At 32.9% G+C, this 18,051-nt stretch overlaps 1 protein-coding gene across 1 annotated transcript in view; it reads right to left on the reverse strand.

Annotated features, from left to right (window-relative positions):
• LOC136856014 (uncharacterized) overlaps positions 1-5,695 on the reverse strand; it is a 201,699-nt gene extending 196,004 nt beyond the window's left edge. The window contains exon 1 of the mRNA XM_067133566.1: positions 4,644-5,695. Within this exon, the coding sequence (XP_066989667.1) occupies positions 4,644-4,731 (88 nt within the window). The 5' untranslated portion in view covers positions 4,732-5,695. The remainder of the gene's footprint in view (positions 1-4,643) is intronic.
• Between the last annotated feature and the right edge of the window lie 12,356 nt (positions 5,696-18,051).

Consider the following 18,051-nt stretch of genomic DNA (forward strand, 5'->3'; position numbering starts at 1 on the left):
TCCGTCCGCGCTTTATCTGTCCGCACTTTTTTCTGCCCGCACTTTATTCTGTCCGCACTTTTTCTGTCCGCCCTCAGATCTTAAAAACTACTGGGGCTAGAGGGCTGCAAATTGGTATGTTGATCATCCACCCTCCAAACATCACACATACCAAATTGCAGCCCTCTAGCCTCAGTAGTTTTTATTTCATTTAGGGTTAAAGTTAGCCATAAACGTGCTTCTGGCAACGATATAAGACAGGCCACCACCGTGCCGTGATTAAAGTTTCATGGGCCGCGGCTCGTACAGCATTATACCGAGACCACCGAAAGATATATCTATTTTCGGTGGCCTTGATTATACGCTGTACAGGAAACTCGATTGCGCCTAAGAAGAAACTTAGGCGGATTTTTTACTTGCTTAGTTTGATAATTGGGTTTATTTCTTGTTAGATATGGTGTATTTATAGTGTATTATATATATATAATGTATATATATATAATGTATATAATTTTTAATAATAAAATCACTCCAAGTTCCAGGGTTACTCTTTGAAACCAACTCTAACTTTAAGCCAAACTGAAATTCAAATTCAAAACAAAATTTTTCAAATTCAAAACAACTCAATTTGGTACATGATTTTGGAAACTGTTTGTCTTAATCAAGGCGATGATGAATTCACCTAATATATGATTTTTCATTTTAAATTTTTGTATTTTGTCTAGTTTGGTTATGATGTATTTTTAGTCTTAAGAAGATTAATAACATCTAGTTTGGTGACTCATGATTTTGAGAAGTATATTTTAAATTTGTGTTTGTCTTAATTAGGGCGATGATGTCTTCATAACATCTAGTTTGGTGACTCATGATTTTGAAAAGTACATTTTAGATTTGTGTTTGTTTTAATTAGGGCGATGATGTCTTCAGTTTCATATCAAATGGTTCATATTTATGCAAACTATCTTTGATGATTGGAGGGTGGACGATCAACGTACCAGTTTGCAGCCCTCTAGCCTCAGTGGTTTCTAAGATCTGAGGGCGGACAGAAAAAGTGCGGACGGACAGACAAAGCCGGCACAATAGTTTTCTTTAACGGAAAACTGATAAAAACCACTCCTCCCCTTTCAGAAGGTACGCGCGCGATTGAATGCATATACACCGTCTTATAACAAACTGAAATTCGTCATGGAGTCTTTCCGAGGTCCCTGCCTGTCAATTTTATCGACGGTGAATTCTCGCAGATGGGAAAATTTAGCGGCGGCAGGGAACCGAACACTTGGAGTAAGAAGAGATAGGAATATTATGCTATCTATCTTTGGACGGCTTCTAATTAGGAATTATTGAAGGGATGTGAATTATTCAGGAACTAATATAGTTTAATGATAGGTAGAAGGATGATAAACGTCATATCAGAGAGAGAGAGAGAGAGAGAGAGAGAGAGAGAGAGAGAGAGAGAGAGAGAGAGAAATGATAATGTGATTCCTGATTGTGAATTTCATGATGAAATGATTAAATAACAGAGAGAGAGAGAGAGAGAGAGAAAATGTTAATGTAATTCCTGATTGTGAATCTCATGATAAAAGGCTTTAATAACAGAGAGAGAGAGAGAGAGAGAGAGAGAGAGAGAGAGAGAGAGAGAGAGCCTACCAATCCCTATTCACCTCCAGAGTAAAAATCACACGAAGTAGATAATGAACCGATCACTTGCACCCTCTGTGAAAATTTGGAACAATGGCTTATAAATAACACTGGCATTAATTGACATATGATCTTTCTTTCTTTCAAGAGTTGAAAGAAATTGAATCATATTACCAATATGAAGAGCAATATTAAATAAAAATATGAAACCGCCTTTCCAATATCTGGCTGGGGACTGAGTTGAGTTTGAGATTCATCAGACTTTCTCATTGTTAGTTTTCTGTAAAAGGAAACTATTGTGCCGGCTTTGTCTGTCCGTCCGCACTTTTTCTGTCCGCCCTCAGAGCTTAAAAACAACTGAGGCTAGAGGGCTGCAAATTGGTATGTTGATCATCCACCCTCCGATCATTAAACGTACCAAATTGCAAGCCTTTATCCTCAATAGTTTTGATTTTATTTAAGGTGAAAATTAACCATATTCATGCTTCTGGTAATGCTTTAGGATATGCCATCACCGGGCCGTGGTTAAAGGTTCATGGGCCGCGGCTCATACAGCATTATACCGAGACCACCGAAAGATAGATCTGTTTTCGATGGCCGTGATTATACGCTGTACAGGAAACTCGATTGCGCCGAAGAAGAAACTTTAGCGCATTTTTTACTTGTTTGTATTTTTTGTAGTATAATTTTTTGGAAAGTTTTCTATTTTTTTTAATTTGTTTTCAGGAAAGTTCATAACTCTGTAGTTATGTATTAGTGAACACTTAAGAAAATCTGATTTCTTAATAGGAAACGGGTTTTTAATTTAGTGGGAATTCTTAAACTAACAGAAAGAATTGTAAATTGTTATTCATCAATAACAGATCTCCTAACCAGTGTGGGTTCGAGTCCCAACTGGGAAGTAGAATTTCTCAAATTCACCTTTTTGGATTTCAAGTTTTGAATTTGAAACCTCATGCAAAGATATTTAACAATTGTAAATCAGTCTTCTTTGAATAAGTCAACTCAGACCATCACAGGTTCGACTCCCAACTGTGAAGGAGAAATTCTTCTTTCACTTCTTTTTCGGATTTCAAGGCTTTCAGTGAAAAGCTATCCGGAAGAAAAGAGCATTCCTATTCTCAGCACATATTTGGGGATGGGGTTGCTGGACCCATACCTCTTATCTTGACCCCAAGTGGCACTGGTGCCAATTGACAGCTGACATCTATGGATATCACACTGACATCAAATAGGACCAACTTAAACGCATTACAATTATATTATGACATCAATGGATATCACAAACCACCTACTTAGACACATTACAATTGTATTGTGACATCTATGTATACAACCCAGTGACATCCAAAAAGACACCTTACAATCATATGATGACATCAGTGGATATCAAGCAGTGGATATCACAAAATGACATCAAACATCAACTCAGACCCACTACAAAGCAACATCCAGATTGCAAGCATGACTAAACGCACCCCAACAGATACCAGGCCATCACCATATCGCCTGGCTGGATATCCCCTGCTATCCAGAGATGGATATCACATCGGGCCACATTCACAAAGGCCCCCGAATTACGCTGGGGGGGCAATTAGAGAGATATTTATAGACCAATACTTCATGTCATGTTATCGCTTCTCCGGAAGCCGGATGCTTTGTAGGAGCCTCGACTGAAGGGAATTGATAGGATTGGGATTAATTTTTTGTTATTTTGTTCATTTTTGTTCATTTTTTGTTCGTTTTGTCATTTGACTTTTCTGTCTTTGTTTATTTGCTTTCGTTGTGTACAGGTGTTCTGTTTCTGTACGGTTCAAGTAGCTTTATAAATGTATTTTTATTATTGTTTTTGCATCTGAATGATAATTCATTTTCATTTTAATAATAATAATAATAATAATAATAATAATATTTACACATCTATCTTTTCCGTGAAAGTATCTGCAAAACTTTTCATATCAATAATATTGAAACCACAAAATTAATAATAATAATAATAATAATAATAATAATAATAATAATAATAATAATAATAATAATATTTGCATTTTAATCCTTTTCATAAGAATATCTATAAAATTGTCATGCCAGCGGTATGAATTATCATAAAACAATAATAATATTTTCCGTCGGAATATCTTTAAATTCTTGTATCAGTAATATTATAAACTATTATAGACCTGCTTGCTAATAATAATAATAATAATAATAATAATAATAATAATAATAATAATAATTTTATTTCAATATTTCCCATCAGAATACCTTTAGAATTTTCATATCACTAATATTATCAGACGTAATATAGGCCTGCTCGCTTTAATAATAATAATAATAATAATAATAATAATAATAATAATAATAATAATATCCAATCTTTCATAAGCCACAGAGACCCCTAGATAGTGGTAGATTTTCTCATTCCCATAGGCCTCCCATGCGATGGAATCTAATTATCTGGGAAAATTACTGTACGGGTGTGAATGGAGTTATTGTTGGGGAGAAGGTAGCTTGCCTTCATGTAGCTAGGTAATGGGTAAGAGGTATATATATATGTATGTATGTATGTATATATATATATATATATATATATATATGTATATGTATATATATAAATATATATATATATATATATATCTATTTATGTATATATATTTATATATCTATATATATTATATATAAATATATGTATGTGTATATATACATATATATGTATGTATGTATGTATACATGTATTTAAATGTGTATGCATATGTGTATTTAGTGAGGTTATCACATAACTGCCAGTTTTTATAAGACAATATATTAATTTTTAGATTCCTTGTAGATATTATAAACATATTGTTGGTTTATCTCGCCACATATTATATATGTATATATATATATACATATATTCATACATATTGTACATACATAAATACATACAGATATATACACATATTCCATAACCATTGAGAAACGCCTTCTCTACTTTCATATAAAACAAACGATTTATTCCCCATTAAACCCTTGACCCCTGACCTTACCTTGACGTGTAGCAGCGGAGGTCAGGCACAGGAGAGTGCTGAGAATGACTTCCCTAACGCAGGAATGACCCATCTTCGTAAAGGTCATGTCAGGTCAAGTGGAAAACTCCTCTTTTGGTCTTGCGTGGATGACCTAAGGTTAGCATTCGTCCAATCGGTATTAATTCCCTTTTAACCAACCACAAATGAGCGGATTTAAACCAATTTAACCAATCACAAATGAGCGGATTTCAACCAATTTAACCAATCACAAATCTTCGGGTTTCAACCAATTTATCCAATTATAAATTATCGGATATCAGACAATTTAACCAATCACAAATTTCGTTTTAACCAATCTTACGACACCTGATAAAGGTTCTTTATTTATAAACAATCACAAAATTCAATTCCTTTTAGCCAGTCACAGATTACGGGATTTCAACCAATTTATCCAATCACATGGTAAGGATTTCATTTTTTAACCAATCTTACGACACTTGGTTATTTATTTATAACCAATCACAAAAATTAATTCATTTTTAACCAATCAAAATTAGCGGATTTGAACAAATTTATCCAATCACAAACCACAAATTTCTTTTTAACCAATCTTACATCTGATGAAAATTTATTTATAACCAATGAAAAAATCAATTCCTTTTAACCAATCACAGATTAGTGGATTTCAACCAATCTATCCAATCACAAATCACATCATGAAATTTTCATTTTAACCAATCTTGACACATTTAATAGTAAGATATTTGTAACCAATCAGAGATTACCTGATGAAGATTCTTTTCAACCAATCACAAATCACGTATCGAAATCTTTTAACCAATCGCTAATCGCTCGGTTAAATCTTAAAACGAGACCCATATCTCTTTTCAACCAATCTTTCAACATCTGATGATTATTTGCAACCAATAAAAAAATCACTCGGTAACGATTTTATTCAACCAATCACACATCACGTAGTAAGATCGTTTAACCAATCATTAATCGCTTTCTGAAAACGAGTTCCAAATCACCTGGTAGCCTCGTATCGACCAATCACAAATCACTTGCTAAACGCCTTTTAACCAATCGCGAATCACGGGATGATTCAATCTCTGTATCACTAGGTATATATATATATATATATATATATATATATATATATATATATATATATATATATATATATATATATATATATATTATAAACTAAAACACTGATATAATTTCTCGTTTCATTTTAGGGTGAAAACTTCACAAAATTATTACCTAATTAAGCTGCTCTACACGATTATAAATCCATGATAATTCCCTGGAAGTTTACTATAACTTCGTATCAATATAATCTCTGTTCTAAATTATCCATCACTCGAAGGCAAATTATTATTAATAATCATTGTAGGGAATAATTTAGACACTAAACAGTTATAAAACACATTTTGATGGTAGCATTCAATGTGGTATTGTAATTATTCATTTTTTCGTTTTATTTTAGGATTATTCTAATAATTGTATCGGTACAGTCGGTAACAAACTTCAAGAATAATTGGAGATAAGTTAGAAAATCTTATGAATTTAATTGTTTTATATTTTTCAAAAATAATAAAGAAATGTTATCGGCTACTCTGTCGAGAAACTGAACCAAGAGACGATCGCTATGCGTCCTCTCTCGCCCACATCCACAGGTATACTAAACTGCTTTCTCGCACGCGCCTCTCTCTCTCTCTCTCTCTCTCTCTCTCTCTCTCTCTCTCTCTCTCTCTCTCTCTCTCTCTGTTTCATTGTCGTATGTTTTCTACATCGCTTCTCTATCTCAATTGATCTGCTCGAACGAGGCTGTGCAATGTGCAAGAATCACCTCTCTCTCTCTCTCTCTCTCTCTCTCTCTCTCTCTCTCTCTCTCTCTCTCTCTCTCCACCACCTTTTCATCTATCTGTCTAGTAAATCGCCCTTCATTTCTCCAGCGCTCTCTCTCTCTCTCTCTCTCTCTCTCTCTCTCTCTCTCTCTCTCTCTCTCTCTCTCATTTACTGTACATTTACAGCCATAAAGGGTGTTTTTTCCTGTACGTCTCTGCAATAAAATTACTTATAAATTTACATCCAAACAGCTCTCTTGTTGAATTCTCTCTCTCTCTCTCTCTCTCTCTCTCTCTCTCTCTCTCTCTCTCTCTCTCTCTCTCTCTCGTAGCCAAGAAACAGCAGAAGTCTTCATTCTCCCCAAAAACTGATTTGTCTTGGCGTCAAAATTATTATTATTATTATTATTATTATTATTATTATTATTATTATTATTGAGAATATAAACCCTTATTCATATGGAACAAGCCCACCTCAGGGGCCACTGACTTGAAATTCAAAATTGATCATTATTATTATTATTATTATTATTATTATTATTATTATTATTATTATTATTATTATTATTACGGTGTTCATTTGAAAGAAGCATCATTACGTAACAAGAAATACAGAAAGAGAAAATCAATTAGAAAAGAAAAAATAAATTAACATATCAATAAATAAACAGTTAAAAATTTAAGTAATTTATTCAAATACAGAGAAATTGAACCTTTGAGGTTCCATCTGCAAGATATCCTCAGTAGGGAACCTGTTCCACAGCCAGGCAGTGTGAGGAACAAAGGACCCTGGAACAACTAGTTAATGTAATAGAAAATTTATTTATGCTGTTTATTTATATTGTTATAAATCTGTTTATATCTACATGCTGATATGTACACAAAAAATTGTTTAGCCTAAATTAACTTGCATCATTACCTATCCAAAATCTGATCAAACCCAGTGAGTCACTGGTGGCCACCCTTCCAAGAAGTGACCAGATCTACTGGTGTAGCAAGGATGGTATTATAGCCCCATAATCTATATCTGTCTAATATAGAACTTCAGAAGTTCAAGCGAAGATGCAATGCATTACGACCATAATGGAATTCATGTATTTTAATATTTCACTTACATTTTATTTATTTTATTTTTATTTATTTATTTGTTTGTTTGTTAATTTATCTGTTTTCCTAATAGCTGATCTCTTTCTGTATTCCCCTTTACCTTCTGTTACTTGTTTCGAATAAATGTCATATTTTTTGGAAGCCTGAATTGCAAGTCATGGCCCCTGTGGTGGGCTTGTTCTATAGGAATAGGTTTCATCTACTGAATAATAATAATAATAATAATAATAATAATAATAATAATAATAATAATAATAATAATAATAATAATAGTTTATTTACAAAATACCAATCATAATCTATCGATATTAAAATATAAATTTAGATAATTCAGTATTTGTTGACTGAGGTCAAACCATTAACCAAGAAATCTGAACCAATTCTGAAACTCATTCGCAATACTGCTTGCTCAAGCAACCCCAACCCCACTTCCCACCCCTTGGGGGAAAAACAGTCATTCATCTCAAACTACGGTGAAGTGAGTATCCTGCAACCCAGGGGCATGGGTGGGCAACAAGTGGGCAGCCTTAGTAATCAGAATACAATATGTGTGGCATTCACGCACCCAGCGCACCTTTAAGCTTTGACGAGACCAATTCATTATTTTGAAGAGGAATCACTGCTTACTTCCTCCTGGGTTTCTCTGGGTTTCTTTGGGTTTCTCTGGATTTGTCTGGGTTTCTTTGGGTACCTCTGGGTCTGTTGGGTCTCTCTGGGTTTGTCTGGGTCTCTTGGGGTCTCAATGGGTCTCTTGGGTTTCTTTAGGTCTCTGGGTTTCTCTGGGTCTCTGGGTTTCTTGGGTTTCTCTGGGACTCTCTGGGTTTTCTGGGTCTCTTTGGGTTTCTTTGGCTCTCTCTCTCTCTCTCTCTCTCTCTCTCAAATTTGAGTTAAACCAAAGCTGTTTAACTTTGATTCAGAGCTGCGACCCACCACAATCAACTAACAACTTATTACACTTAAAGTTATCTTTCAAAGCCACAGGTAACATGGGCTGAAGTTCAGCAATATTTCGCCACGGTCAGTACGTGAGTGGGTGACCACCATTAAATGCCATATGCATTTGACTCTTCAGTGCCATGGATGTGGGTCTAGCAACTTCATCCCATGAATCAATGCCTGGTAAGAAGCAGTAGGTTATTCTTGATAATAAAAATAATACTAAAAGGGAATATTAAACTTTGAACACTTGTTCGTATGTAAAAACCAAACTTTGTAAAGCCTAAAGGGGCAAAGAAGAAAGTCGAAAGTTCAGAAGTTTTGCAGAGAGAGAGAGAGAGAGAGAGAGAGAGAGAGAGAGAGAGAGAGAGAGAGAGAGAGAGAGAGCCAAACTTTTCATCCTGGAAGTCTTGGTAATTTTTGTAAGCAAAGTTTGACTTAAGGAGTCACTCCACAAAGGATATTTTTTTCCCCCCCTGTCAGTTGGAGTTGATACGCAACGCTTGCAGGAACCTGGGTAGGAGTCGCAGGGGTGGGGGAGAGTAGTGAGGGAGTCCTTAGGTAGGATGCAAGAGAGAGAGAGAGAGTCCTTAGGATGGTAGAGTTAGGAGAGTAGAAGAAGAATCTGTTTAGCTTAAATTTACACAATCCTTGTGGTCCCAAGGATACCTTTAGGATGTGATTCTAATCTGGACGATAAGTGGGTCACAATAAGACGTAAGATTAGGATGAAAATGATGGAAGAAGAGTTAAGGATATAGTTAATAATCCTACATTATATAAGATATATACATTTATATAAATCAGATTATATAAATTCTATCTCATATTATTACTGATTAAAACAGCATTTTCCGAGTGTCATAAGTCAGTCAACTTCACCATTACCCGTTGCCGTCTTATGAACCCCAAGAAGATCTGTCCTACACACACACACACACACACACACACACACACACACACACACACACACACACACACACACACACCTACCCTCGCTTTTTAAGAGCTAAACAACGCGAAGGTTTTGTTTAGGTACGATTTTAAGTCCGTCATAAAAGTGGTGTTTCTCTCTCTCTCTCTCTCCTGGAATCGATCTCAGAGCAAGGCAGAACGATTTAAGGATGTTTATTGTAAAACCTACAATGACTGTAGCCCAAAGCTTTGAATTATGTACCTGGTAGTTGGTTGAATTTGGTGGGTCGCATCCTGGCCAGAGAATACCTGTTTAATGTTATTTGTATTCATTATCCACAGTTATTGTCTTCATAGATAGATAGATAGATAGATAGATAGATAGATAGATAGATAGATTGAGTAGTCTAGATAGATAGACTACTCAGTTATGTACCTGAGTATGACTTGAAATATCAAAGCGAATATATTGACGCCTGGGGAAGGTGAGGAGAAGTTACAGTCCTGGTGAAGAAATATTTTTTTAAAAATAGAATGATAAATAGATAGACAGATATATAGATAGACAGACACTTTAAATATCAAACAAAAATATTAATGCCTGGCGATAGTGAAGAGAAATGACAGACCTGGTAAAAAAAAAATAAATAAAAATATACATAATATTAAATCTTCAAACGCCAAACTGACCACCTCTATAAGTAACTCCGCAGACCAGCTCAGCGGTCTAAAGGGAATCCCTCTGTCGTTAAGAAGTCCTTTGCAACATTAGGATTGGCCGAATATCCTATTTGGGTGTCCTTTTTTGCAATATTGCCTCTGGGATTCTTCCTTTGCAAGAGGGTTGGCCCGAGTGACCACTGGAGGTAGGATATTGCAATTGGGGGATGGGGGGAGGGGGTTGTGATGTAAATAGCATTGCAATGTATTTCTTTATTTGGAATTTGTTCAATTTTTTTATTTTGTGATATTTGTGCAGTTTTTGTTTGAAATTTATTTGCAATATCTTTCTTTTTTGCTTATTTGCAATATATATATATATATATATATATATATATATATATATATATATATATATATATATATATATATATAAAAGCAGGCATTTTAATAAAGGTCACCCAACCGGGTATTGCCCAGACTCACACTGCTCAAGTTTGCTTTCCACCGTGTGTCTCCGCATCTGACTCATATTAAAATAGTAATTAAATACGAAGAGAATTAATTAAGTATAAATTAAAAAATTGAAATATTTCATCTTCATTTCAACACTGAAATCAAGACTAGTTTTGAGTGTCCTGAAATACTTTTAGTCTCTCACTAATTCTTCTTCTCCTCCTCCTCCTCCTCCTCCTCCTCCTCCTCCTCCTCCTCCTCCTCCTCCTCCTCCCTCCTGTTCTTCCACAGAGCACTGAGGAAAAGCAGATTCAACTTCGAGGAATATTTATCAAAACTCCACAGGAATAATATTAAAAAAAAATATGACACAAATGAATTGCAGATTGGGGGTTTTGTTCTCAAATCTGACCAGAGTTCCTGAGTCCCCCCCCCTTTTTTTATTACCTTTTATTATTATTATTTTTATTTTTATTTTTTATTTCAGGCAACTTTCCCGGTTGGTAATCCTCGCAGTCTCTATCAACTTCAATTTTTGAGTCTTTCAACTAGTTGGTCTTTATCAATTTCTAATTTTGAGTCTTTCAGTACTTGAGAGGGAAATTGGAAAAATCGTTTTGGATGGAACTTTTGATGTTCGTGTAAAGACTCAGTGGTTATTATATTATTTTTTATATATAAGTATGGCAGGAGTTCGTTGCAAAATTTGCATGTTCTATGAAGTTAATATTTTATATATATATTTTTAGTTTTCAACTTTTCAGGAGTTTGTGGGAAATTTCCCTTTGATTGTGAGCTTAGATTTTTTTTTTTTATTTATTAGTTTTCTGTAAAGGGAAACTTTTGTGCCGGCTTTGTCTGTCCGTCCGCACTGTATTCTGTCCGCACTTTTTCCGTCCGCCCTCAGATCTTAAAAACTACCCAGGCTAGAGGGCTGCAAATTGGTATGTTGATCATCCACCCTCCAGTCATCAAACATACCACATTGCAGCCCTCTAGCCTCAGCAGTTTTTATTTTATTTAAAGTTAAAGTTAGCCACCTCCGTGCCGTGGTTGAAGTTTCATGGGCCACGGCTCATAGAGCATTATACCGAGAGGAAAGTAAGATGGAAGAAAGAGAATATGAACGGAGGTACAGTGAAAGGAATGAAAGAGAGAGAGAGAGAGAGAGAAGGAAATAAACAGTCTTCTAATGACAAAAACAAACAAATTCTCTTTACAAGTTCATCTTTCTAATAGTCACACAGAGAGAGAGAGAGAGAGAGAGAGAGAGAGAGAGAGAGAGAGAGAGAGAGAGTTTTCTAATAATAAAAACAAACAGAAATTCCCAGCTGATTCCGAAATCTGTAAACAGGAATCGGGAATATTTTATTGTGGAAGGGGGGAGGAGGAGGAATTCTGGAATGGGGGGGGTTAGGGAGAAGAGCGAGACCTTGTAATATGAGCAGTAACAATTTTTTTCATATTCCCATTTTTGGAGTCTGGAATTCAGGAACATCAAAGGATTATTCCCTAAATCAGACATGAGGAGAAAAAATAGAGAGAAAAACTTTATCACTTAAAACTCTCCAGTTATTACCTCTCTCTCTCTCTCTCTCTCTCTCTCTCTCTCTCTCCTGGGTTCCAGTAAATGATTTAATATGACTGTGATTGGTTGTAGTTTGATGCTAGGGTCTCTCTCTCTCTCTCTCTCTCTCTCTCTCTCTCTCTCTCTCTCTCTCTCTCTCTCTCTCTCTCTCTCTCTCTCTCTCTGGTGACTTGTTTATTCCTTTGCATAAATAAAATCTTTCATAAAATCATTACAATGAGCTCACAATGTCCTAATTTATTGTTCACAAATCTATGACATTTAAGACATATGATGTCTTAGATTAGAACACTTCACAAATCCTTGATATGTTGGGCAGCTGATGTCTTAGAATGTCCTAAAAGTCTGTTCACAATTAGACACGTGAGTCTTAGAATGTCCTAAAAGTCTGTACGCAGTCTTAGAAATTACATGACCTATAATGTCCTAATGAAATCCTTCTAGTTATTGAAGGACTCTACAAATCTAGGACATTTGACGCTCATCATGTCCTAGACTAGAGTATCCTTCACGAATCTAGGATAGGGACAATTTATAATGTCCTACAAAGTTGTTTATAATTCTGGGATATATAAGGTTTACAATGTCCTAATTTTCATGCATCTAAGACATTTTAGATTTATAATGTCATTAAAAAGTTCTTATCATTATAGGACATGAGACTCTCAAATTAACTGATTATTATTATTATTATTATTATTATTATTATTATTATTATTATTATTATTATTATTATTATTATTATTATAGAAATAATCAACACACAATGACGTGTGGAACAGAAATAACTTTCTGACTCACATCAGGATCGAACCCAGGTCTTTCAATTGATGTGAGTCAGAAATGCATTATTATTATTATTATTATTATTATTATTATTATTATTATTATTATTATTATTATTATGCAAGAAGAAAGGTTTAATGTCACAATGAATTGTATCACATAGATAAAAATTGGCTAATTTGGAAATTTTACTAAATAAATATATACTATATATATATATACATATATATATAGACAATTTTTTCCACATCAAATTAATGCCTATAGAGACCGTAATATTATTGTTGCTTTTGATATGACCAAATTATTATTCAGAATCCGATTATTCGAAAAAAATCATGTTAATAATATGCCCTTAATGATACATGTTTCACTAAATGTATATATGTGTAATTAACATAATGTATTTAGAATTCTGGGTAATTAACCCTTTGGCGAAAAATGTGCTGAAGTCGATGTATTTTAAACTATATTTTTTATATGAATTTCTTTTCTGCATAAAAATGAAATCATATTTTATTCATTACTGAAAAATATATATTGAAACTACATTATATAGATATATACATATATAATGTAATTTCTTGGCAGAATAATGAAATCATTAGATTTTTCCATTACTGGAAAATATTTATTCAAACTGCAGTTTTTTATATGAATATAATTTTTTGCATGATATTGAAATCATTGCATTTTTTCATTTTTGAAAATATTTATTCAAGACAATATTTTATATAAATGTAATTTTTGTAGAATAATAAAATAATATTTTATACATTGCTGAAAAATATTTATTCAAACTAAATTTTTTTACAAATGTCATTGTTTGCATGATAATGAACTCATTATGTTTTATTAATTACTGAAAAAATTATTCAAAACAATTTTTTATGAATATTTTTTTGCATGATAATAAAATCATTATATTTTATTTATCACTGAAAGATACGTATTCAAATGCTCAAGGGTTGTTGAAAATTATGAATATAATTTTTGCATGATTATAAAAAAAATTTTTTATAGATGGAATTTTAATTAAATTTTTGTTCAATGGTTGGTAAAAGTTCTTTGAAGTTATTTTATCAACAAAATTTAAAAAGAACAAATAATTTTAGATGATTTAATTGATTTTTGTTTATTTTTTTTGGTCCGTATTAACCTAAAAATCCATTTAATGATTCATGAAATTTTAATATTAATATCTTGATTCAAATGATATGGATGTTGTCTATTAACCAAGACAAAATTTAATAGATTTTGTCTTTAAAAACGATTATATTATAAATAATTTATGAATTTTTAATATTAAAATATATTTTCAAATCATCCAAGAATCTGTTTACCTTGAAATCTCAAAAACTAATGGGAAGATTTCAATAAAATTTTATGTGAGTATTGTCTATTAACCGAAGAAAACTTTAGTAAATTTTCAAATCGGTCGTTAATTATATTCATATCTAAAAATCGTTTTATGTAGACATTTCCAATTCCATTAGTTTTCAAATAAATTTAAAGATCAATCTTGAATTATGCTTAGTTCTAAAAATAGTTTAATGTAGAAATTCCCAGTTCCTTGTCGTTTTCAAACACATTTTAAGACCAATCTTGAATTATAATCATTTCTAAAAAGAGCTTCATGTAGAAATTCCCAATTCCTTTCGTTCTCAAAAACATTTCGCAGAATAAATAAAAAGATACATACAAACATCGCACCTTTTACCTGTAAAACCACAAAGCAGTTCCTGCGAGACTCTCTGCTCTATTTGCATTCGGCATCGTGTATCAAAAATGTATGTCCATTCATACATTCAAAAAGGAAGTTTGGTACACGCGAGCGAGCGAGAAATAAATCCGCGCGTCTGTATATATTTGCGTAGATTCCTTGTCTGCCTGACTGTGCAAACATTTGTATACACACACGTATATATATATATATATATATATATATATATATATATACATATTTATTTATTTATATCTAGGCATTCCTTAGGTCCGTAGCTGCGACCTCTTCCATTCCTTTTGCTCTACCTCCGTTCATATTCCCTTTTCTGCCATCCTACTTTCCACCCTCTCCAGCCATTATTTCAACGTTATTCTCACCTCTGAATGACCTCATAGGTGCCCAGCTCTTTGCCTGGGTTTTGTATTCCAATTCCCATTCCGGTTCCCATTCCAACGAGTCTCTGGGTATAAGAGAATGTCCTCCAACCCCATTGCAAAGGATTGCGAAGGAATCTGTGCATAAGAAGAGAGGATTAAACGGGGAATAAGACACAGTAAGTGAGAAATGGGAGAACGGAAAGACTAAGGAATTTAAGACACGTTAATCGCCGTTTCTTTTGTGTCCTCTTACGCTCGAGGAGAATGAGAGTTGGAAGTGGAAAAAAAAGATGAAATATGTATGAGAGAAGCAAATAATGTGTTGAATTTTTTTTTTATATATATTTTCCTGGTTTTTAAGTTGTGTTTTTGTTGTGTATGGTATTGGAATTATGAAAGAATGGGGGGGGGGTGTACTGCAAAAATGGATAAAGATAAGATATAAAGGAAAATAGTAAGAACTAACTATAATTCATATATATATATGTGTGTATACATTTATTTATATATACAGTATATACATACATATATATATACATGTAAATTTATATAAATATACACAGATATATATATACCTTATATACACATACATATACATATATATATATAATATATATATACGTATACATACATTACATATACATATACATAATCAGTTGTTCTTTACAATATAATTAACACTGCTCATTCATTGAACGAGAAAATCAAAGTAATTAACCATACTAGCTAATTGGGACAAAAATAAAACTAATTAATATATGCTCTTTTTTCCCAGGAATTCCCAAGGAATGTTTTTTTTTTTTCTTATTTCGTCTCAGGCCTTCTTGTGACCCTGGCGATGGCAGGGTTTGGTTTGCAGATTTTTTTTTTATGAAAACTCTCTCTCTCTCTCTCTCTCTCTCTCTCTCTCTCTCTCTCTCTCTCTCTCTCTCTCTCTCTCTCTCTCAAATCACACCTTCTCTCCCCCCCCCTCCCCACCCAAAAAAAAAAAAACAACAACACGACACTGATAAAAATAAAAACAAAGATTATTTCCATGTCGGCGGTCGGGCTCTCAATCTGCAATCAGAATTTCAAACAAGTGAATTTCGCCTCGCACAATGGGAGCTTTGCAGGAATAGTCATTTGGCGGCCCAGTTACCTTACACATCGCGGAAAGCTTTTTCTCTTTTTTTTCTTTTTTTTTCTTTGTTTTGTTCAGATCAAAACTCGCGGCTGTGAAAGTGTTTCAAGTTGAACGGTACATGAGATGGTGTTGGATTATTTTTTTAAAGATTTGGCAGTTTGTTTTGATTCAGTATATATATATACATATATATATATATATATATATATATATATATATATATATATATATATATATATATATATATATATATATATATATATACATTTAATAATAAATGTTTTATTTTTGCCTAAAATACATTAGTGTGAATTTCATACTTATACATAGAATACACATATATATATATATATATATATATATATATATATATATATATATATATATATATATATATATATATATATATATATATATATATATATATTCGACGACTAGACTTCGAAAAATACTTAAAAAAATCACTCGCTTCAATTTAAAACCCATTTCTGTTCTAATATATATATATATAAAAAAAATAAAATGTCGCCTAAAACATTTCTTACGGTGAATATCTCGCCTGATTTTCCTGAGGAAAAAAAAAACAATAAATATTTCTATATTCCTTTGATTTTCAGTCGTTTCACAACACTCCACTGACTCCCACTTGATTCTGCTTTATTTTCTTTATTTTCTCTAGAAATTTAGATCGACATATGGAGGAAATTGAATGTTTATTTTTAGGCATAAAAGGTTTCCATTAAAAAGGGACATAACTCCAAATTGTGAATCAGGAACTCTTGTTTTTTTTTTATATTACTAATAATTTAGACAAGTCTAAATTGTTATTATTATTATTATTATTATTATTATTATTTTGTATGTATTTTTAAGATATATTTACACTTTGCGGATTTCTTCACCATTTTTGTGACTCGTGCGATTATGATAATAATAATAATAATAATAATAATAATAATAATAATAATAATAATAATAATGATAATAATTGTCATTATAAGAATAATAATTCATTCTGTGTTATTGTCATCATCTTCATTGTAAATAGCCAGTCTATTATTACTATTGTTTCTTATAATAATAATAATAATAATAATAATAATAATAATAATAATAATAATAATAATAATAAAGATAAAGGGAAAAGTCTGCAGTCGTATATAAATGAAAAATAAAGTTAAATAAATAAATAATAATAATAATAATAATAATAATAATAAAGACCGACATTGAAAAAGAGCCTAGCCTATCTCTGGGCTTTCCTTTGTGGGCTTTTATTTCCAAAAGCCCACTGGAGCAAGCACCACAAAAGGTTACGGTGCTATGACCTTTCTCAAGGAGGAAATTGGGAAGAGGGGGATTTTTGAGAGAGAGAGAGAGAGAGAGAGAAGTGAAGAGGATCTGTTTGTGGGCTAGACAAAGAGAGAGAGAGAGAGAGAGAGAGAGAGAGAGAGAGAGATGGAGACCTGTAGGTGAAGTTGAGAGAGGGAGAGAGAGAGAAGTGAAAAGGATCTTGACAGAGAGAGAGAGAAGTGAAATGGATTTTGACAGAGAGAGAGAGAGAATCTGTGGGTTTGAGAGTGAGAGAGGGAAGTGAAAAGGAATTTGACAGAGAGACAGACAAACAGAGAGAGAGAGAGAGAGAAATGAAGATCTGTAGGGGAAGAGAAAGAGAGAGAATCTGTGGATTTGAGAGAGAGAGAGAGAGAGAGAGAGGCTGACTCTCAGTCAACTATGCTATTTTAGAGCTTGATATTATGATTTACATATTTATTTATTTATTTATTTACAGAGAGACAGAGTTGCATCCACCAAAGTCGAACAACCACCAGGTACCTATTCACTGCATAATGGTCAGGTCCTTCATCATTACAGTCAATTTTTCAACAATTTATA

The sequence above is a fragment of the Macrobrachium rosenbergii genome, chromosome 34 (genome assembly GCF_040412425.1).
Source record: "Macrobrachium rosenbergii isolate ZJJX-2024 chromosome 34, ASM4041242v1, whole genome shotgun sequence".
Lineage (NCBI taxonomy): Eukaryota > Metazoa > Arthropoda > Malacostraca > Decapoda > Palaemonidae > Macrobrachium > Macrobrachium rosenbergii.